The sequence below is a fragment of the Artibeus jamaicensis genome, unplaced genomic scaffold (genome assembly GCF_021234435.1).
Source record: "Artibeus jamaicensis isolate MK-2021 breed Jamaican fruit bat unplaced genomic scaffold, CSHL_Jam_final contig_511, whole genome shotgun sequence".
Classification (NCBI taxonomy): Eukaryota; Metazoa; Chordata; class Mammalia; order Chiroptera; family Phyllostomidae; genus Artibeus; species Artibeus jamaicensis.
Window position 1 is genome coordinate 3,056,466 of NW_026521866.1, and position 23,882 is coordinate 3,080,347.

The window sequence follows — 23,882 nt, forward strand, 5'->3', positions numbered from 1 at the left end:
CCACTTCACACCACTGAGAATGGCCATCATAAACAAAGCAAGAACCAATAAGTGCTGGCGAGGTTGTGGAGTAAAGGGAACCCTAGTACACTGTTGGTGGGAAATGCAGACTGATGCAGCCACTGTCAAAAACAGTATGGAATTTCCTCAAAAAACTAAAAATGAAACTGCCTTTTGATCCAGTGATTCCACTGCTGGGATCATACCCTAAGAATCCTGAATCACCAATTTAAAAGAACCTAAGTGCCACAATGTTCATAGCATTGTTATTTACAATACACCGGTGCTGCAAACAGCCTAAGAGCCCATCAGCAAATGAGTGGACAAAAAAAACTGTGGTACATCTACACAATGGAAATAAAGAACAAATTGACAGTGACCAGAGGAATAGGAGAGGGGGAGAACAGGGAATAGAAGAGGAAGGGTCTAGTCAAGTAACATGTATCAAGGACCCATGAACATGGACAACAGGGTGGGGATTGTCTGTGGGAGTGAGAAGGTGGGCAAGGTGGGCCAATGGGGGGCAAAATTGAGAACTATAATTGAACAACAATAAAAATAGCTATTAAAACATTAAAAAATAGAAATAGAAAAAAGAATTTTCTTTTTAAAGCAGAATAATATCCCACTGCATGTATAGACCACATCTGGTTTACCAATTCATCTATCATTTGTACATTTTTTGTTCTTGTTCTAACATGTGTCATTGCCTTTATGTTCCCTGCTAACAGCTAGTACTTTGCTCAACTCAGTGTAGGTAGACATTGAACAAATCTTTGGTGCCCAAACTATAATTCATTGTTTGTGTGTCTGCCTAATAGAAAAAAATTGAAAGCTCCTCAAGGACGGATAATGTAGAAGGATAAAATGGGTATGTATTTATTAAATTAATGTCGAATGAAAATAATTACTACATTTTTTGAGAGCTTACTACCCACCAGGCACTGTGATAGATGAATAGATTCATAATAGTTCTCACCATGTTACTGCGAGAATGCCATTGTTCTTACCCAATTACAGAGGGAAAAGTTAAGAAAAACATAGTAGAGGAGGGGTTTGAGCCCATGCAGTCTTGGCTCTACAACCATGCTGTTAACCACTAAGCTTAGCATTTCATATGAGAAACAAAAAGTTCATTCAGTTTTTAAGTAAAAATAAGACAAATTTTTCACTTTCACCAATCACTTTATTGAACAATGTATTCACCATTTTGTTCCACTACCTTCTGCCAGCTTTCAGCCAACTTCATATTTCCATCTTCCCAAAACTTTCTATCTTTTTGAGCCTACAACTTTTCTAAGTACCTTTTGCAGTCTTCCAAGGAGCAGAAATTTTTCCATTAAGAGAAATTTGTAAAGACAGATATAAGTGGAAATCTGAAGGTGCAATATCTGGTGAATATGGTGGATGAATCAGAACTTTCCAGACAAGATGTAACAGTTTTTACCTGATCATCAAAAAAACATGCAATCTTGCATTATCCTGATGCAAGATTATGCATTTTCCATTAACTAATTCTGGACACTTTTAATCAAGTGCTGCTTTCAGATCGGTACTCATTGGAATTAATCATTTGGTTTTCTGGAAAGAGCTCAAAATAGAAGACTCCCTTCCAATTCACCATATACACAACATCACCTTCTCTGGATGAAGACCAGCCTTTGGTGTCATTGGCGGTGGTTCATTTAGCTTTCCCTACATTCTCTTCCATTGCACATTATTGTAAAGTATCCACTTTTCATCATCTGTCACAATTTGTTGTAAAAAAAGGACATTTTCATTACAATTAAGTAGAGAACCTCATGTAGAAACATGATCAATAAAGGGTTTTTTTATTTATGTGGAAACCAAACATCAAACCAATTAACATAACTAAGCTGGTGCAAATGATTTGCAGTTCTTTATTTGGATATTTTTAGTACGTCAGCTATCTCCTACATGCTATAACATTGATCGTTTTCATGTCTTAATTTGATTGCTAACAACTTCAACTGGTCTACCCAACCCATGGAGGATCATCCAGCAAGAAATGTCCAGCATGAAACTTTGCAAACCACGTTTGACAAGTTTCATCAGTCACAGCACCTTTTCCATACACTGCATACACCTTTTACTGTTTTTCAGTTGTGTTTTTACCTTTCTTGAAATAATAAATCATAATATGCCAAAAATGTTGCTTATTTTCTTCCATCTTCAATATTAAAAAGGCTGCATAAAAATTCACCAATTTGATGTTATTTTAAATGCCGATACAACAGCTGTCACAATACAATCTAACAAATTATTTCAAATGAAGTTAAAGACAACTAAGCCCTATTAGAGCCATCTTAAAGAAAAATGTCAAACAAACTTGTTGGCCAACCCAATAGCTTGAGAACAATAGCCATACCAAGAATATTTATTTCTAAGAACTCATCTGATTCATCCTGCCTCTGAGACAGTTTTCATTATCAGCTCATCTCCCTCCTTTGCAATACCAATTCCCTTCCATTGCTTTTACCTTTCAGTCTTTCCCACCAAAACTGCATTCCTCCTCTCTATGATGTGATGCAACCCTACCTTTCTTCAAGACATTCCTTCAGTCCCTCCTCTTTGATGAAGCTTTTCACAACTCCATGAACCCTCACATCCCCCTTAGAGGTTCCACTACGCTTTTCAGCCCTTGGTTCATATATAGTGTCACTCATTGTCATTTGAATGATTGGAGTGAGCTATTCTTAACTTCCCCAGCTGCTCAAGAGTGTACAAAATTGGTCTTAGAGTTTTCTTACCTGCTTCATAGTAAAAGCCTGTGGTTAGAAATAAACATGTTCCATGATATGAACCTACATTGGGTAGGTACAAAATTGGATTCTCCTACCTATCTTTCCTTTCTGTATATTGGTACATGATTTACTTAAAATATGAAAATAATTGCAAGACAGGCAGATATTGCTGAAATCCAACATCAACTTAGTGTGTTAAGACTAGAATTGCTGTCACCACATTGCTGGTAACTGATGTCCCACAAGGGCACCTCAGTGATACCAAGACAACTTTGCTAAGCATTTAAAATGCATACTCTGATGTTTTCCTTTACTTTTGCTTCAAATCAGGGAACTTTATGGAATCTGATTCACTTCAGAAGAAAATGGTAGTGAATGTAGTTGTTTGAGAACTAGAAAACTTGTTGTATCTAGAACTAAGTGCCGAAATGTTTTTTAACATAAAATTTCCTTAAGATTAAAAAAGTATCCTCAATTGAGCATATGTTTGTTGATTTTAAAGAGAGAAGAAGTGGGAAAGAGAGAGAAACATCAATGTGAGAAACATCGATTGGTTGCCTCCCGTACATATGCCCCAACGTGGGACCAACTTGCAGCCTACATCTGTACTCTGACTGGAATCGAACTCACAACCTTTTTGTGCATGGGACAACACTCTAACCAACTGAGCCACCCAGCCAAGGCTCCCTTAAGATTTAAACTGTATTCATGTATGGTGGATTTGTTCACAGTTTTTACATTTGACTTTATCTGATGTTTGTTAATTAATAAAAAAAAACATGTCTTTAGAATCAGTTAGACTATTCTTTAAACTTCACATCAGTGTATAAAACAACATTTAAACAACATGTGTTTGACTCTCTAATGTAGTCCAATATTTTGTTAGGCTATATGAGGTTGAAGAACAAAATTAAGCAGATAAGGATGTGCCCTGGCTGGTATAGCTCAGTGGGTTGAGCGCAGGCCTGTGAACCAGAGGATCGTGGTTCGATTCCCAGTCAGGGCACATGCCTGGGTTGCAGGCCAGTTTCCAGCAGGGGACACATGAGAGGCAACCATACATTGATATTTCTCTCCCTCTCTCCTTCCCTTCCTCTCTAAAGATAAATAAATTAAAAATTCAGATAAGGATGCTATCTTTACTGTTCAAATGCTAATTTTCACTCCTCCTGTTATTAGTGGCCGGGAGACTGGCATCAGGTGGCATCAGATGTGAGACCAGTAGAGTTAGATGGGACCTTGATTCGGCAACCTTGGTACTTGAGTTATGGCTAAGAAAGAATTCAGAGGCAAGAATCAAACTATAGTTAGAAAATCACAGAGCTGGAAGAAATGGGCTCAGGAGAGAAAAAGGTAAAGGTAAGGGGCCTGAAGGGATAAAGAGGGAGGGCAGGGTGGGCAGGGGAGGGAAAAAACACTGGCTTTTAAGGGTGGAGATTTTAGGGGAGGTGCTAGGGGAGAAGCCCAATAGAATATTCATCAGCTTTCCAGGGGTGTCCTTTCAAGGCTGTGGTCTCCACTCATTGGTCACCACCAGGGCAGAGGTCATCAGTCAGTGCCACTGGCCCTGCGGTCAGTGTTGGTGTGGCTTTTCTGGACCTGGAGCTGAAACACAACAGAAGCCTAGATGCATTTGATGCAGGTCAGAACCTGATTTTCTTGGGGCTTACTGTTTCAGATCCCTCATTTGTTTCCCCTCTGAGGGGGTCTAACCTGTGTGACTAGTAACTGCCAGGGGAGGAGAGGTCTGGGGAGGGTCCTAACCACAGGAGCAAGATGTGAAAGGTCAGGGGGTCTAAATCACTTGACCAGTGATAGGAAAGGTCAAGAGGTCTAAACCACAGGATCAGTCACATGATAGGGAAGGAAAGGTTACTCCTGAAGCCCTGGAGGCAAGGTCCTTGTTTTCCCAGTTTTGCCTGTTGCTAGGCACCCAGGGCTTTCTGCCCTGTACTTGGCCCATCATCCTTGCTCTGCTGAGGTGTCTAAATGCCTACCACACCCTGGTCCTTGAACCCATTATTTGATTTCTGGTTTGTAAAATGATTTAAATGCAATTTTGATGTGTGGTTTCTCTTAACAATACATTAAACATCCACAGACTGCCCTCCCGACCATTCGCATCTCATAACCTGACCCAGTTTGGTGGTTTCACAGATTTTTTTGAGCTGAACACATCAGTAGGTTCATTCTGTATGCAGCTTCCCCATTGTTTCATGGGGGTTTGTTGTTTTGTTTTGTCATTCAGTAAGTAGCCTCCCACCTCGTGTCTGCATGCTGTAATAAACTCTTGCCTGTGGCACTGAAATGTGTCTGCCAATATTTCAGTCCTGGGTTTTGGGGCATGGAGCAGAATCAGAGAGAGTTAGCATACCTTCCCTTAAAATTTGCTGCTATTTTGGTTTTTAAAGCTGTCAGTTGAACAAGACTGCATTATTACCCTTTATGGATGATATTTCCAAAAGCTACTTAATATGACTTTGGCTGTAGGAGTAAGAAAGAAAAAGGAGACAGTTATTTCAATAAAGTGTAAAATATTTTATTGCAGAGTATTATATACAAAAAGGAAATGTTTCCCTGCTTTTCTATTTAAAAATGTAAAAAAATTAACCAAATACTTTTAAAGTCTATTGTAATTAGGTCATGGAGTGAGCTCCACTGTTAAGAATGGAAAATGATCTACATGGGTTATTTCCATCAAATACTGAGAGAGAAAAGGGATAAAACAACAGCAAGTTGTCTAAAATGGCACAAAATGAAAGGAAGGCTGTGTGCGCAACAGTCAGCCGCCACTGTGCTGGCACCAGCAAGTTGGTTTGCAAAACTCACTGTAGCCTTTGGTTTCTTGGGGCATTGTCATTGCACTGAATTAGTGACTACTCGTCTTTCCTAAACCATTTTTCCTCTTCTCTTAAAAATTGTTATGTACTGCCCTGGCTGGTGTGGCTCAGTGGATTGAGTGCCGGTCTGAGAACCAAAGGGTCACCAGTTCAATTCCCAGTCAGGGCACATGCCTGGGTTTCGGTCCAGGTCCCCAGTAGGGGGAATGGGGGAGAAAACCACACATTGATGTTTGTCTCCCTCTCTTCCTCCCTTTGCCTCCCTAAAAATAAATAAAATCTTTAAAAAAATTGTTACATATCTGTTCCAAAAGTCTTCGTGCAGTTTTAACCTTAATTAACCTCTAAAATATCAAATGCTACTGAAAGACCAGGTATTAGATTTTTTAAGTAATGACTTTTTAAGATAAAATTCAACTATCAACTATCTTGTGCTATATAACTCTAGTCATCAGCATCTAGTCATTCAAACTAGCTCAGCATCTCATATCTAGTTGTCATGAATTGAAAAAATTTCTTTGAATATTTCCACCCAGTTGTTAAACTTCTGTGAAGAGAAACAAACTTTGTTTCTTATTCATTTGAGAAGCAAATTTTGTTTCTTATTGCCATCATGGACTTGATTTCAGCTAACCAGAGGACAGGTGCGATTTTTTCGACATTTTCCAACTTCAATCAGAAGGACTAAAACAAAAGCAAATTTCAAATTTCACAAAACTAAATAATTTAGAAGAAGCATAAGTAATTAAACTTTCAAATGCACTAGTATTCTGAGATACCCTGTCTATCTTAAACATGGAGTGGGGAAGACATCACTTTGCTTTATCTTTGACCTTTTGCCCCAAATTTTGCGCCTTTCCAGCTCTCCCTGATGTGACCAGGGCCTTCCCTCACCTACTTTTTGGCCTCAGCCTGTCGCTGAACTAGCCACCTCCGCCCCTCTGTGGGCACTCGGCTGCTGCAGGGCAGCCCTTTATCTCTGCAGGTGGGTGTGCGCTGCATGGTGAGGGCGCTGCTGCCGTTGCCTGGCAACAGATGCTTGCATTGCCGGCAATTCCTTGATGAGCTCTATGCTCCACCTACAGCTGTGCTCCCCCTTCTCCAGGTGAGCTAGCAAGGATTTTGAATTCTGATCCCATAGTCGGAAACACGAATTAGGATCAGTTTCAAGGAAACTGATCAGACAAGGAAAAGGCCAGGTGACTGAGGTTTTTGTTTTTAAAGGTGTGTTGTCCTCCTACCTGATAAATGTAGGACTAACTAAAGATTGATTTTGCATTTCTTTTAAGAAACACTGCATCCCTACATAAGGACATTGCTTTTATATTTCAGAGTGTTTAGCACTGTATTTTGGAACACACTGTAGGTCATACAGTGCAGGTCCGTTGTATTAGATCTGTTCATCTAACCACATCAGATTCAACATATAAAAAGTTATCTTTAACCCTAATTCCTAAACCTTAACAAGTGGAAACATTTTGCTTTATTTTTAGGGTAAATATCCGGCTGCCTTAAAAATGTGGCTTCTGAGTTCTAATTTAATTCTCCCTTTATAAGTTTTAATGGAATTTGTTTTGTCCCCTCCTCACAATTTAAAGAAATCTTGGCATTAAAAAATGACATAAACATTCCACTAAACTGCTATTTTTATATACCTTCTCTCAACTTCTGGCTGCTCCATTAGCCATGCTACAGGCCAGGATGACATTGCCATGTGTGAATATTTGTGTTAACACAGATATGAGGCCTGAAAATAGCACTAAATAGCCTCCTTTCACAAAATTAGAACCCTTGACCTATCTCAGAATGTAGCATAGCACTGTATGTTTGCTTCACTCTATGTCAAAAAGAGTGATTTAATGCTTTTTTTAAAGAGTATTTTTGTTTTCAGTGTGGTACTAAACTGCACAAGTATTTTGTAAATTTAAAATTAGGCCATGAGATTCCTTTTTTAATTTAAATAATTTTATTGTTGTTCAATTACAGCTGTATGTATTTTCTCCCCACAGTTCCCCACCCCCCCAGAACCCACCTCCCTCCCTTGCTTCCACCCTCCCCCTTGGTTTTGTCCATGTGTCCTTTATAATAGTTCCTGAACACCCTTCTCCCCACTGTCCCCTCCCCCTCCCCTCTGGCTATTGTTAGATTGTTCTTAATTTCAATGACTCTGGCCATGAAATTCTTTTACTGAGAACCCACACTGCAAGCAAGAATTATCTTTGGCATAAATTCATTAATCTATTCAGCAAAGATTCATGGGGCAGCTGCCCCTGGTCAGGCACTGAACTAGGCACAGGTACAGCAGGTGCAAAGGACAGACTCAACATGGCCCTCATGGAGTCTGCAGTCTAGTGGAGTTTTAGAAGAACAGTAAACAGAACAATTCTAATGGAGGGTGCTGGTGAGATAATGGAACCTGGAGAAGGGGTACTTAATCCTGATTGTGGAGGCAGTAGTGAGGTTAGAAGAATAACTAGGAGTTAGTCAACTGAAGAAGGGGCCAAGAGCGAGGAGCAGCACCAACCCATGTAGCCAAGTGATGAGCTAAGGTGCTTAGGAAGTGCAAGTAAAAGAACAGATGGGGGAAGGGGAAGAAGTGAGAGCTGAAGCCCCCAGAAGTTCACACTGACCCAGTCTTGAAGGGCCATGGCCAGGGGCTTGCAAGTGATAATGAGTGACATGGTCAGATTTGTACTGTCACTGTGGCAACTTTGTGCTTGGTGCACTGGAGTAAGAGTGAGCAGAAGACCACCGCTGAAACCCAAGTTAGATTAGTGATCTAAGACAATGGCAGTGGCAGGTGGGGTGGAAAGGACAGTACAGATATTCAGGACACAGATAAGCAAGATTCTGTTTGGGTTGGCAAGCAGGAGGAGTCAGGAATGACTTCCATGTTCTGGTTGGACAATGGGGCCCTTATTCCCAGAGAGGAGTAGGTTGGAGATCTGAGGTGGGCTTTGGGGATTAGGTCAGGCTTTGGCAGTGAGAGTTGGAGATCCCTGTGAGGTACAAAGGTAGTGGTGTACTGGGAGACAGCAGTGGACTGGAGAGTGAGCTGGAGATCTGATGTGAATGTAGCCAGGTCTGTGTGTACAGAGTATGCAAGATACAGTCATCCTCAACGGGAGTGTGCCTAAGGGGAGAAAAGCTGTTCTGGGTCCAAGGCACCTCCCCTCAGTGGAGGAGTGGAGGATCTACCAGCCAGAGGACAGGCAGGAAATGAAAAAGACCAGCTGGTGGAAGCCAGAGGACAAAAGCATCTCAAAAAGAGTCAGAGCCAGCTCCACAGAGAAGCTCCACAGAGAAGTCAAAGAAAGCAAAGACCAAAGTTTAGCCACTGGGAGACACTGATGACCCTGATGAGAATAGTTCCAGGGAAAGTGGGCTGGCAGAGGCTGAGGTGTGAACAGGCAGTAAGGAAGGACAAGTGGAGTCATTCTCTTTTTAACTCTTGTCTGTAGTGGACAGGAAGAAAGTTGGTGGATCTTACCAAGGACTTGTCACTGAAGGAGGGCCTGTTGGTTTTAAATGGGACAGCGTTAAATGTACTTGTACACCTCTAGAAAGCAAGCCAATAGAAAAGAGGTTGAAGAAAGAGGGGATATCAGAGGAGAGGAGACACATTGACAGGGTGAAGAACTGCCATGACCCTGGGCTCAGGAACAGCATTGTGGGAGCCCCCACTAGGTGGGGGTTTGCTCTCAGTGCAGGAAAAGGCCAAGCCATCTAGAAAATGAGGGAAATGTTGTGGATTTAGAGAAAAGTGGGCACCTGAAGGCAGAGCTCAGCAAAGGCATGTAAAAGAATCCTCGTGCAGTGCCTGGGCCCCCAGAGCCTAGACAGCATCAACTTGTGACAACTCACAGGGAAGTGAGCTCCACAGCACAGTGCTGGCCCAGGACAACTGCCCAGTCACCTCTTTTGCCCTTCTTCCTTCAAGTACAGCAACCCAAGTGCAAAGAAAGTGGCTGCCCCTCTGGGCTGGCTGTAGTAGCAATGGAGGGACCTACCTCCCACTCAATCACAATACCTGAGGACACATGCCTGTCCCTTGCGCTCACTTGTTCCTGGCTACAATGCCAATTTTGAGGTCAGAGTGTCCTCGAGAGAAGGAGCACAGCTGTTCAGAGTACTGCAAAGGAAAACGGGGGCTGGAGGTAGACAAGAGGCTAAGGGAGGCGGCGGTGTGGGTGTGCTGGAAGAGTCTAGAAAATGAAGGGAACAAAGGCGGTGTGACTGGTGAGCTTCTTACAGAGCCTCCTCCCTGATAGAATATGTATGATCCTGCGTGAGGCCTCCCCTGCCTGAGAGCAGGGAGGCAACCCGAGGACTGGCAGGGAGCTCCCGCCCAGACCCGCTCTCCTGGGCTTGGGTGTGAGACAGTGGCCCGGCAGTGGTTGGGACACCACGTGGATGAGCTTCTCAAGGGCCAGCACCTTTCGTGCTAGCGCCACTCCGTCCACCAGAACCAGCGTGCGGCCACCTCCCCCCATCTCCAGCCGGCCAGCTCCCGCTTCCCAGCAGCGTGGAACCCCCCGCGGAATTCAGACCCGGAGGGAGCGCAGGTCTCGCGCAGGAGGCAGAGAGGGGCGCGGCAGGCTAGCGAGTAGGTGCCCATAGTCGCCTGTGGGAACTCAGCAGTGCAGTCCGTTGCTCCCGCGGCTCTCTCGGCCACCACTCCTCGGGGTCCGGCACCGGACGGAGAACACGGCCTCTTCCGGGCCCCCTCGGGGCGCTTCGCCGCCGCGCACCTGGAGGCGGGGCCGAGCCGGGCTGAGCCGGGAGGGGGACCGCAGGGCGGGTGAGGGCGCAGCGCCACGCCGCCGGCTCCTGCAGAGCCCGGCGCTCTCTGCCCCTTGCACTATTCACTGTATTCCATTTATCCAGCAAATAATTCTGAACAGATATCTTTAAAAAGCCTCTGACTCCGTGCGTCTTCCCTGCATCCTTCTTAGTTACGAATTTGCGGTGGGCAGGGGGAGGGAGAAGAACGCGTTCTGATTGGAAAACACCGAGAGACCAGAGCATCTCTTTCAGCACCAAGGAAAAGAAGCCGTGGCAGGATCCGCGCATTATCTACAACTCTCTTTTGCTTTTTTGTGCAAATTCCTAACTGCCTGACGTCCAACCAAGCAGGCAGGCATGGGCTGTTTGGGCAACAGCAAGACAACAGAAGACCAGGGCGTCGATGAAAAAGAAAGACGCGAGGCCAACAAAAAGATCGAGAAGCAGTTGCAGAAAGAGCGCCTGGCTTACAAAGCGACTCACCGCCTGCTGCTACTGGGTAAGAAGGGAGGGGACCCGCCGTGGCTGGAGAGGCTACTGGCTGGAGAGGAGCGCACAGCCAGCGACTCCAGCCGGCAACTCCAGCCCAGAGCTGCCGTGTACTTGGTCGAGAATGCGTGCGTTGGGGTAGGATAATTGCTCAATGTGTGTTGGCATGAAAGATGGCAAACGCAAAGGGCTACAGATCACAGCATTCTTTTCGTTTGTTTGTAGGGGCTGGTGAGTCTGGGAAAAGCACTATCGTCAAACAAATGAGGATCCTGCATGTCAATGGATTTAATCCAGAGTAAGGAATGATCAATTTCGATTTTGCTTCTGAACTGCATGCAAACTTTGTAACTTCTTTCTCAGCCTCCCCTAAAGTGCTTAGAAAGTAGGCAATCAGTTTACTCATTGAACTGGGTAATTCGATATTCTTCTACCTTTAAGGGAGAAGAATATAGGGGTGTATTGTTGAATTTGGTGTATTATGTTGGATTGACCAAAAAGTTCATATGGTTTTTTTCCATAAAATACCTCTAGTAATGCTTCATTAGCTGTTTTTAACTTCATTCTAAACAATTTTGTTAACTTGTATTGTGACAGCTGTCATATCCATGTGCATTTAAAAAACAACAAATTGGTGAATCTGTAGTAGCCATTTTAATATTGGCAACATTTTGGCATATTGTGCTTTATTATTTCAAGAAAGGTAAAAGCACAACAAAAAAAGATGTATGCAGTGTATGGAGAAGGTGCAGTGACTGATGGAAGTTGGCAAAAGTGGTTTCAAGGTTTCTGTGCTGGCAGTTTTTTACCAGACAATGCTCCACTGTTGGGTAGACCAGTTGAAGCTGATAATGATCAAATTGAGACAGGAAAACAATCACCAGTTATACCACACCGGAGGTAGCCGACATACTCAAAATATCCAAGTCAATAAAATTCTTGGTGAAAATGAAAAAATGTGTATTTTATTTTATGGACTTTATGGACAAAACCGTATCAATTTTTTGGCCAACCCAATACATAGATAAATCCTTTTTATGACATGACAAGTTTGCCACATTTTGTGTAACTTTTACAGCTGTTTAAAGCTATTCAAATTGGTTTAGAGTACAAATTAGAAAACAGGGATGTTTTCCTTTCCCAGATAAAAACTTGGCGGATAAAAACTATTGTCCTGGGGGCTGATGTTGACTTCTAGGAAAGCTAGTTTAGCCAAGTGCCACAGCTGGAAATTTAAAATCCCACTCAGTTCATTCAAATCAGTGCTAACAATAAATTAATAACACTTCTCTTTTAATTATTTAATTTAATAATGTTCTCTTTTAACAGGGAAAAGAAGCAGAAAATTCTGGACATTCGGAAAAATGTTAAAGATGCTATTGTGGTAAGGATTTTTATTTAAATGCTTGTTTACTTAAAAAGTTAAGTACTATTCTCTCTGAAACTGTGTAGACAGAAATATATTAGATTACCACACATGGAGCCTAAGTGGTATGTTTATCCACATATATATTTTTCTTTATTCCATTTTAGACAATTGTTTCAGCAATGAGTACTATAATACCTCCAGTTCCACTGGCCAACCCAGAGAACCAATTTCGATCAGACTATATCAAGAGTATAGCCCCTATCACTGACTTTGAATATTCCCAGGTACGTAAATCTTTATTGAAATGTTTTAGGTGGTGCAAGATGGAACCATTTTTAATGAGGTGGCTTACTGAGAATCAATGTTAATATTAATTCATTATTAACTCTCTTCAAAATCTAACTCTGCTTAAAGGAAATCATTTCCTTTGTATCAAAATATTAACAATAGGACTAGAAAAATGCTTTTGTGAATGTATTGGTAAGACTGATATTCAGGAAGACAGCATATCTTTAAGAAATATCTTTAGCACTTTTTCCTATATGTATTTCTGAATTAACGATTAAGTAGTTTCCAAGATAATAAATGAGTAAAGATTCCATGAGTAGAGAGAAGTACTTTCTGATATGTGAATGCTTCTAAAGGAAAAAATTGGAAGAACAGAATTCAATTTACTTTTAAGGTGTGTATCCTTCAGATCAAATGACAAGAAAATACATGCTGTAAATAATAACATGGATTACTTCTGAACATTTACTGTCTGGTAGAAAAATGTAGTTCATTTTACATCTGCAGGATTTAGGCCTGCTTTCCTAATCACTTGGATGACAGTATTGCTTATGCAATAGGATATGAATATTAATTTTCTCTTATTTGTGAATAAACATTTCTTTAAAATATTGTTATTTGGCAATTAGATTACGCACGTTTCGAAGCAAAATATGTTTGTTAAATTTCTCAGGAAATCACCTTTGTTACAGCTGTGCCCAAAAGTATATAGGTGTGCTGTGTGTGTGTACCCATCAGTAACAGTATTTCAAACTTTTCACTGCCTGGCATGGTAGTCTTGCAACATTTTTCACCCTCAGAATCCTCTCCTTCAAGGGAAACCAATGCAGAACCGGTGTGTACAATAGATAGGCTCTGCCCTGTTTTCACCCAAGTGCGGGTCCGTGGGGCCTGCTCAGCCCTCCCCCTTCTCTTGAACACAACATGGTTGTCCTATAGGCTCTGTATCCAGATGGCAGATAATTACTTTTTTAGGCTTTTATTTGCATCCTGTAACGTATTTACAGCACATTATTATTTACAGCTTTTATTTGCAATCCATGGGATTGTTGCTTCTGATAGGCATTGCAATGTAACTAGTGAGATTTCTACAATTTCTAAAAAGGAGTCGGTGGAGCAAAATGGCTAGAAAAAGAGATAAGGCATCTGTCACAGCAATGCCCACTTTTTTTTTACTAAACTGTCTATAATTGATTAGATGGCTTGGAGGGGGTTAAACCGTGATCACCTCCCCCAACCAGCTTCATGCCAAGCTGAGACTTCCATGAATGGTAACGTTGAGAGCAGAAGTGGACATAGAGAAGTGCAGAAGGGGGATGGCACTTGCCAGGATCTACAAATGACTCAGTGGGGATGAGAGCAGGTTGGAGACCAACAGCTGAAAGAATAGAGGGAAAAGCAGACAGGTTACAAAGGCTTCAAGTGCTTGTCGAGAGATTCCAGTCCCCCCCCCAAGGCTGTGGAGAACCAGTTGCCAAGCCTAGTCAGGGAGCCACGAAATGCAAGTTGTCTTTGGCTGCTTTTGCGTATCTACCCTTGGAATGGTGCTTTTGGAGTTTGTCTGACATTGAGCAAAGGACATTTACTCCATCAGAAACCTTCTAATCCTCACATTGCTTATGTCAAAATGCTAAAAAAGCATGGAACCACCATAGAGAATTAGTATTATTCTTTGTTTGCATATCTGATATACTAATAAGAGGAATCACTATCAATTAAAATATTCCAATGAGGTCTAGAGCTTCAATGAAGATACTTTTTAAATTCTTTTTCTTTGAAATATTATCATAAGGTATATTTCTAATAATTAATTTTTATTTTGAAACTATTTTAAACCTACCCCCAAAACAAACATAGTACAAAGAACTCCCATAAACCCTTCCCCTAGACTTATCAATAGATAATATTTGGCCATACTAGTACACTTTTTTATGAACCACTTGAGGGTTGGTTGCAGAAATCCTGCTCTTTTACTTCTAAATACTTCAGTATGTATTTCCTATGAAAAAGGACATCCACTTACATCACCACAGCACAGTTATTGGAATTAGGAGATTTGACATTCATACAGTGTTATTTTGTAATCTACAAATATTATTCAAGTTTTAACAATTGTCCCAATAATATAGTAAAACTATGTAATGGTAGTAACAATAACTCTGATCAGTAATCCAATCCAGAAACAAGAACTGCATTTAATTTCTATTTCTCCTTTATTTTAGAACAGTGCCTCAGCCTTCCTTTTTTTCTTCATGACATTAACCAGACATTTATGTTACGGAATGTCCTTTCTATGGTTCCTCTAGAAACCATAGACTCGGTTGGTGACTAGACTTAGCTAGTGCTTTGGCATCAAAAGTACAGAAGTGATCTGTGTCCTTCCCAAGAACTGGGGACACTAATTCTGATCACTTAGTGAGGTGCTATCTGCCGTGTGTCTCTTCTGTAGAGGTACCTTTCTTTTCCCCTTTGTAATTTTTAAGTATGCTTAGGAATGTCCTTTGAGACTATAAAAATATCCTGTTGTTATCAAACTGTCTACACTTTAGTTTTAGCACACTAATACATTTTCTCTACAATAAATATTTAAGGGAGAATGCTTTTGTCAGTTCTTCTGACTACTTCTAAATACCATAAGGAAATGAAATAGAGTGTGGATCATCATGCTGCTTTTCACATCATAAAAGCACATCATTGGAGGATCAGCCAAAGCAGCACCATCTTGTCTACACCAACACGCCAAGAAAACTGGGCTTTGGCCACAAATTTCCCTTACTTGTTTCTTCTTGTAGAAAATACATTTGCACCCTGGCTTGTGTGGCTCAGTGGATTGAGCACCAGCCTGCAGACTGAAAGGTTGCCAGGTAGATTCCTAGTCAGGGCATATGCTTGGGTTGCAGACCAGGTCCCCAGTTGGGGGTGTGCAAGAGGCAACCACACATTGATGTTTCTCTTACACATTGATGTTTCCCTCCCTCTCTCTCTTCCTCCTATCCCCTCCCTCTAAAAATAAATAAATAAAATATTTTTTAAAAGAAAATAAATTTGAACTGTCACAAAGTAAAGCAACATTTTTTTAATTTCTTGAATGTCAGTGAAACTTCAAATCCTTTGATAATGTGCTGTCAAGCTTCATCTCAAATTTGGATGTATTGAAAGTTTGTTGCCTGGTTTACGAAAGCAAAAGTTCACATGTAAAGACACCTGCTGTTTTCAGAAGGATATGACATTAAAAATACCTCAGTATTAGAGCATTTTGTCCTTATTGGTAGTTTTACATAACTCTGAGAAAAAACGTTTTGAACTTTTCAGGGCCCTCTTGGGAAGTGATGAAAGGAGCAGTAGGCTACCCATATGTCAAATCAAGATTTGAATGAGTTGACACATGTGGTTTATGAGAAAGGTACACTGAGGTTTTAAGAGGCAATATAATGAGTTTTGCATGAGAATATCATCTATGAATGTATGTATGGGGTTTTTCCTTCACCTCTTTTTTTTTTACTTTTTTTATATTTTATTTATTTATTTTTAGAGAGAGGGGAAGGGAAGGAGAAAGAGTGGGAGAGAAATATCAATGTGTGGTTGCCTCTCGTGAGTACCCTGCTGGGAACTGGCCTGCAACCCAGGCATGTGCCCTGACTGGGAATTGAACCACGATACTCTGGTTCGCAGGCCCGCACTCAATCCACTGAGCTATGCCAGCCAGGGCTTCCTTCACCTCTTAAAATAATCCCATACAATTTTTATTTTGTCCTTTATTATGGCATATAGTTTGAATTAAATCAACTTTATGGATAACAGTGTCACTACACAAAGCAATTTTATTTTTAAAATTGGATTTGTATTTGTTTAAATAAGAAGTATTTGTTTATGATACAAAATCCAAAAGACATAAAAGAGTGAAAAGTCTCTCTCTGACTCCTCTTGCCCCAGGCACCGAGGTCTCATCCCCAGAGACAGCCATTGTGGCATAACATGTGTCGTCTTTCTCACATGAATTTCCCGTTTCATTCTGTGCTCATCCTGCATTTTTCCCTCTTGTCTTTAGGACATTCTGCCAACCCCACATTGTTTTTTTTTTCACAGAGATAGTTTAAAATTTCTTCCCAAGAAAAGAAAAAAACCCTGGCTTCCTTCCCAAGTGACATGCTCACTTACATCTATACGGTGTATGCTGTTACTCTTTCCCATCAGTTCTTGTCTTGCTCTCACCACTTTCAAAACCTGTCTACTGGCCCTGACCCAGTGGCTCAGTTCTTTGGAGAGTCATTCTGTACACCAAAAGGTTGAGGGTTCAGTCCCCAGTCAGGGCATGTATGGGAGGCAACCAATGGATGTATTTCTCTCACATCAATGTTTCTCTCTCACTCAAATCAATAAACATATCCTTAGGTGAGGATCTAAAAAAGAAACCTGCCTATTTTTTTAATATCCTCTACCTAAAAAAGTAAGATTCCCAAGAACACACGTGCATTTTGTATATTTGTCCTTAAGGTCCATATTGAGCACTTAGTAAGTATTCGGTGTTGAGTTTAAGTTCCTCCAACTAACAAGGCTGGACTGACTTACAAAGCTGATATGTGTCATGATTTCAAATGTTTAACTGTTATGCCCATTCTTTTATTTAAAGCTCACATAATGCTTAAGCACATTGAGGTTTGCCATTTCTTTGGGGTAGAAACCATATCCTCCTTGCTTGGCACACGCAGTCATGTGCTGCACAACACTGTTTGGTCAGCAGTGGATGGCTCATATGACAGTGGTGCCATAGATTATGATGGAGCTGAAAAACTCTGTCACCTAGTGAGTGAGGTCATAGCCATCATAACGTTATAGCACAACACATTACTCACATAATGTTGTTTTGTGGTGATGCTGCTATAAACAAGCCTACTGTACCACCCATCATATAAAAATATAACGCATGCAGTTATGTACAGTACCTAATATTGGATAATAATAATAAGTTACTATGTTACTGGTTTATGCGCTTACTATACTACACCTTTTATTATCTGAGTGTACTTTTTCTACTTATTAAGAGAGCCTGCTGTAAAACAGTGTGCTGCGTTAGCCAGCAGTAGCCTCATACAACTCATGTTACTGCATCCCTTGATTGCATCATTTCTCTTGTGCTTGATTTAATCTCATGTGGTTATGTTCATCATGGTACCTAAGCATACAAAATCTACTGCTAATGTTGCCAGTAAGAGGCCATGGTGAGTGATTGACCTGGAAATGAAATTAACAGTGATCGGGGACTACAAACGTGGAAAATCAGTGACACTTATTGTTCACCAGTCAGTCACGTCCCATTCCACCATAACTATGATCTTGAAGAACAAGACCAAAGTGATGGAAACTGTTCTGCTTCATTGGAGACAATGAGACTAACAAAAAATTTGAGAAAGGCCCGTGTCAGACATGGAGAAACTTTTAATGACCTAGATTGAAGACCAGACACAGACGCATGTCCCTCTCAGCACCGTGACCATCACAGCCAAAGCAAAAAGGTTGTGATATTGAAAAGGCTGGACCCAATTATGATGTTGAACTTACTGCTAGCACTAGGTGGTTTAAACAATCGAAGAATCACTATTCATTACATAATGTGAAAGTGAGTGGTTAATCTACGAGTACTGATGTGAAGGCAGCTGAAGAATTTTTGGAACCTCTAATAAGCTGATCGTGAAAGAAAATTACTTGCAAGAACAAATATTTATATGAATAAAAACTCCCTGTTCTAAAAGGACTTTCTTCCATAAAGAGACCAAGTCAATGCTAGGTGTCAAGGCTTTCAAGGACAAGATAAGAGTTTTGCTTGAGGGCAGTGTTGCAAGCTAGAAATTGAAACCCTTTGTGATCTGTCACAGTGAAAACCCCAGGGCCTTCAAACACAGCAATGAACACACATTGTCAGTGTACCACAAGAGGAATAAGTCATGTATGACCCATCTCCTCTTCCAAGATGCCTTACTGCATTGCACTGCCAGAAAAATGAAGAAGTACTGTTTGGAGAATAACATACCTTTCAAGATTTTACTTATTGTTGATAATTCCCCAGAACAATTCTCCTTTTATTGAAGATCCCTATTGAATAATGTCACCACTGTGACATTATTTCCCCAATGTCACAGTGGTGTTTCTCCCTTCAAATGCCTCCTCTTTGTTCAAACCAATGGACCAAGAAGTTATAGCAGCTTTTAAGGCCTGGTAACTGAGGAGGACCTTTGACCAGTCTATTGCTGCAACTGAGGAAGACACTAATAGAATTATGGAAGGATTACAATATCTGTGCATCAAGAACCTTGCTTGGGCTTGATGTGATGTCACCAAGGAGTATATGAATGGCATTTGGAAGAAGACACTCAAGAAGTTCATCCACGACTTCACAGGATTTTCCAGGAGTAAAATAGTTGTAAAAATAACAATGCTGTGGCTGAGATGGCAAACAATTTGAACCTGGATGAGAGTGACATGGAAGAACTTCTGGAAGTGGTTCCTGAAAAACTGACTAATGAGAAGTTGTCGGACTTGAACAGAAACACGTAGCTGAAGAAGAAGCAAGAGAAAGGAAACCATAGGAGAAAAAGAAGAACCACACACCCCCAGGAAAATTCACAATGAAGGGGTTAGCAGAAGCTTTTGCAGACTTTAACAAGCTTCTTTAAAAGTTTGAAAGGTTTTCACTGGTGAAGAGGAATGTTCATGATACTATTGTCTGCTTATAAACAAGTCTACGATCAAAAAATCAACAAATCAAGCAAACTTCCATGGATCTATTTCTGAAAAGAGTCACACCTCCTCAAAAAGAGCCTTGGATAAGTCCTTCCTGAGGGGTTACAGAGGAAAGTATTGTTATCCTAGGAGATGACAGCTCCATGCACATTATTGCCCCTAAAGACCTCCCAGTGGGACAAGAAGTGGAGGTGGAAGGCAGAGGTATTGATGATTCTGACCTGTATAGGCCTGGGCTAATGTGTGTATACCTTACTTTTTTAATATATTTTATTAATTATGCCGTTACAGTCATTCTATTCCCCCCTTCATTCCCCTCCATCCTGCACACCCCCTCCCCCACCATTCCCCCCCTTTAGTTTATGATCACATGTCTCAAGTTCTTTAGATTCTATATTTCCCATACTATTCTTGCCCTCCCCGCTATCTATTTTCTACCTACAATCTATGCTACTTATTTTCTGTACCTTCTCCCCCTTCTCCTTCTCCCACTCCCCTGTTGCTAACCTTCCATGTGATCTTCATTTCTATGGTTCTGCTCCTGATCTAGCTGTCCTCTTAGTTTGCTTTTGTTTTAGGTGTGGTTCTTAATAACTGAGTTTGCTGTCCTTTCACTGTTCATCTTTTTTAGCTTCTTTTTCTGAGGTAAGTCCCTTTAACATTTCATATAATAAGGGCTTGGTGATGATGAACTCCTTGAATTTGATCTTATCTGAGAAGCACTTTATCTGCTCTTCCATTCTAAATGAAAGTTTTGCTGGATAGAGTAATCTTGGTTGTAGGTCTTTGGATTTCATGACTTGGAGTACTTCTTTCCAGCCCCTTCTTGCCTGTAGGGTCTCTTTTGAGAAATCTGTTGACAGTCTGATGGGAACTCCTTTGTAGGTGACTGTCCCCTTATCTCTTGCTGCTTCTAGGATTCTCTCCTTCATTTTAATCTTGGCTAATGTAATTATGATGTGCCTTGGTGTGTTTCTTCTGGGTCCAACTTCTTTGGGACTCTCTGAGCTTCCTGGATTTCCTGGAAGTCTATTTCCTTGGCAAGATTGGGAAAATTCTCCTTTATTATTTGTTCAAATAAGTTTTCCACTGGTGGCTGTTCCTTTCCCCCCTTCTGGTACCCCTATAATTCGGATGTTGGAGCGTTTAAAGATGTCCTAGAGGTTCCTAAGTCTCTTCTCATTTTTTTGAATTCTTGTTTCTTCATATTTTCCTGTTTGGCCATATTTTCTTCCTTCTGGTTCACTCCCTTAATTTGAGTCCCAGTTTCCTCTTCATCACTATTGGTTTCCTGTGCAATACCCTTCATTTCAATTAGTTTAGCCTTCATATGTTCCTCTAATTTGTGACTAAAATCAACCAGTTCTGTGAGCATCCTGATCACCAGTGTTTTGAACTGTGCATCTGAAAGTTTTGCTATTTCTTCGTCACTTAGATTTATGGGCTTTGGGGCTTTGAGATCTTCTTGAGCCATTTTGGTCTGTTTGTGCCCGTTAATGATGAGGAGTGGAGCCTTAGATGTTCACCAGGGTAGGGCCGCTGAGGTCACTGAGTTGTGACGCTGTATGTGGGGGCGGGGACAGAGCAGGGAAATGGCGGCCCCCTCTGCTGCCTCGTGCTGCAGGGGCCTGCTCGGTCCCGTCATCTCACTGCCCACTCCTTCGTTGGTCTATCTGTGCACGAATGCGGGACCACAGTCAACCCGACGTCCTGCACCCTCTCTGGGTACCTCGGTCACTCACTGGGTCTGCCCATTGCAACCCCACACCTGGGATCCACGAGCCTGAGTCTGACCGGGTTTTCCTGTGCAACCCTGCTCCACCAGCTGCTGACTTTGCCCCTCTTACCAGTCAGGCCAAAGAATTTATTGTTATCAGACTTCTGAAAAGTTCAATTTTCTGTGTTCTGGCTGTGTTTTCTGTTGCTAATATTTTATTGTCTCTCAACTTGGTTGTGGGAGAAAGCATGGCATCTCCACCTATGCCTCCATCTTGGCAGAAGTGTATACCTTACTTTTTAACAAAAAGTTTTAAAAGCTTTTTTAAAATTAATAGAATTAAGTTTATAAAATAGAATATAAAGAAATAACTGCACAATGTATTTGTTTTAAACTGTTATTATAGAAGAATCAGAAAGTTAAAAATTTTAAATGTCTATAAAATTACCATAAGCTAAGTTCAATGTATTAAAGGAAGAAAAAAATGATAAATTAGTGTAGTTTGAGTATAAGTGTTTATAAAGTCTACAGTAGTGCACAGCAATGCCCCAGGCCTTCACATTCACTCACCACTCACTCACTGACTCACCCAGAGCAACTTCCAGTCCTGCAAACTCTATGGTAAGTGCCCTGTATGGATATGTCATTTCTTATCTGTTATAGCATATTTTTACTATTCCTTTTCTATGTTTAGGTATGTTTAGTCTACAAATTCTTACCATTGTTTCAGTTGCCTACAATATTAGTCCAGTGACACGCTGCACAGGTTTGTAGCCTAGGAGCAATAGACTATACCATACAGTCTAGGTATGCAGTAGCTATACCACCTAGATTTGTGTAAGTACACATGATGATGTACACACAACAAAATTTCCCAATGATGTGTTTCTCAGAATGTATCCCCATCATCAAGCAATGCACAACTATAGTTATGTTCAAGAAACGTGTGCTAAAGTCAAGTATTTGCCATGTGCTCCACACTGTACTTAGGACTGTTAATTACACAAAGTCTAAATTGTGAAGCTTAGCCTCAAGAAACTTAAGAGTTAGTGAAGAAACAAGATGTATGTAATGTAGGTTATATGTAATATATGATATGTAAAATTAATGAACAATAAAATATCATGTAATTTACACCCTGAGAGGTGTGGCTCAGTGAATTGGACCTTGACCTGCAAACCAAAAGGTTGCCGGTTTGATTTCTGTCACGCCACCTGCCTCGGTTGTGGGCCAGGTCCCTGCTTGGGGGTGTGTGACAAACAACCAATCAAAGTTTTTCTCACATGTCGATGTTTCTCCCTCTCTTTTTCTCCCTTCCTTCCCCTCTCTCTAAAAATAAACAAATAAAATATTTCAAAAATGTATATCATGTAATATAATGCTAACTTACATGGGCTATACTAGAAATTCTGGAAGGACTATAGGGCTCAGACTGAAGGCTTCATGATAACACCCAGTATGTGGATCTTCTGGGAGACTAACATTTTCATCAGCAGAGCCCTGAGAACTAAACAGTGGTGGAAAGAACCCACCTTAGCTAAAGTCAAAGGTGGGAATTGAAAGGAGATTGGAAGATAGTGAGAGATGGGCATAGACTACCAAACCCACTTTTCACTTGTTTTTATAAAAAAATAGACACAGTGGCCCTGGCTGGCATAGCTCAGTGGATTGAGCACGGGCCTGGGAACCAAAAAGATCATGGTTTGATTCCCCATCAGGGCACATGACTGGGTTGCAGGCCAGTCCCTAGCAGGGGCCAGTTTTTAGCAGGGGATGCACAAGAAGCAACCATACATTGATATTTCTCTCCCTCTCTTCTCCCTTCCCTTCTAAAGACAAGTAAATAAAAATTTTTAAAAAGTACACAAACCATAAGTGTACAGAAAAAATAAAAATAAATAAAAAATAGACACAGTGTAGATTTAGAATATGGCTGCAGGAGGACTAGAAATGAGAACACATAGATAAGAAGGAAACATTAACAGACCGTGGAATTATGCTGGGACTCATCTGGTCAGGAAGCATTTCCTCATCACAAAATTAAGATCTATTTTCCAGCATAGCAGTTTTAGTCCCTTTTAGTTCTGTGGGAGCAGTAAGCTTGACTAGAACTCCAGATGAGTCCTTGGTTTACCAACTTTATTCCAGGTGTTCAGAAAAAATAGAGAATGTCATCTTTTAGCTAATAAATACATTCACAGTTGTGACAGTTAATTTATTACACATGCACATAAGTACTTTCTAGTATTCAAAGCAATGTTAGTGAAAAGTATGTTCAGGCTAATTGTATTTTTTTCATTCTATAATGTATGTAAATATAGGAGAACAAGAAATAAATAAATGTATTGGTTGCTTTATTCATTTCCATTTGAACCTGCTCATTCCAAATTGAGGTAATACGAACCTTACCAAAGTCTCGTTTATCCTATCTATCCACATACTCAATTCAAACACACACACATACTCAGATGCTGAATCATACACAAAATATTATCTAAATGAACATATTACCCAAATGTTACACTTAGTTCAATGATTATGCTTCAGAATATCTAAAAGAAATGAAAGATCTTTCCATAGCAAAAACAGAATCATCTCTGAAAACAATAACAAAAAATGATACTTTCTCTTGATTTTCTTCCCCTACTACTCCATCCATCAGATATGAGAATGAGGTTTAGTTTCAAAAATGAGTTTTAACCACCCATTATTCTTGATTGACTACTTACAGAAAAATAATGATCATTATTTGAGTTTTCATTTTTATACAAAATGAAACTCCCCCTCTCTAAAATCTTTATGGAGTTATTATTAGGTTGCATTTATTTTTATCACAGCAGTGTATTCATCACCCTAAATAATACCTTTGCAAGAATTCTGAAAATTTGGTT

General features: G+C 40.7%; 1 protein-coding gene across 3 annotated transcripts in view; it reads left to right on the plus strand.

Annotated features, from left to right (window-relative positions):
- The window catches only part of GNAL (G protein subunit alpha L), a 163,460-nt gene that overhangs the window by 39,572 nt on the left and 100,006 nt on the right, over window positions 1–23,882 (plus strand). For 2 of the 3 annotated variants that reach the window (XM_053668810.1, XM_037147977.2), the window contains exons 2-4: window positions 11,105–11,177; window positions 12,209–12,263; window positions 12,413–12,532. In XM_053668810.1, coding sequence (XP_053524785.1) covers window positions 11,143–11,177; window positions 12,209–12,263; window positions 12,413–12,532 — 210 coding nt within the window. In that variant the 5' untranslated portion in view covers window positions 11,105–11,142. Of the gene's footprint in view, window positions 1–10,741; window positions 10,890–11,104; window positions 11,178–12,208; window positions 12,264–12,412; window positions 12,533–23,882 lie in introns of all 3 variants that reach the window. The other variant, XM_037147978.2, reaches the window with a different exon arrangement.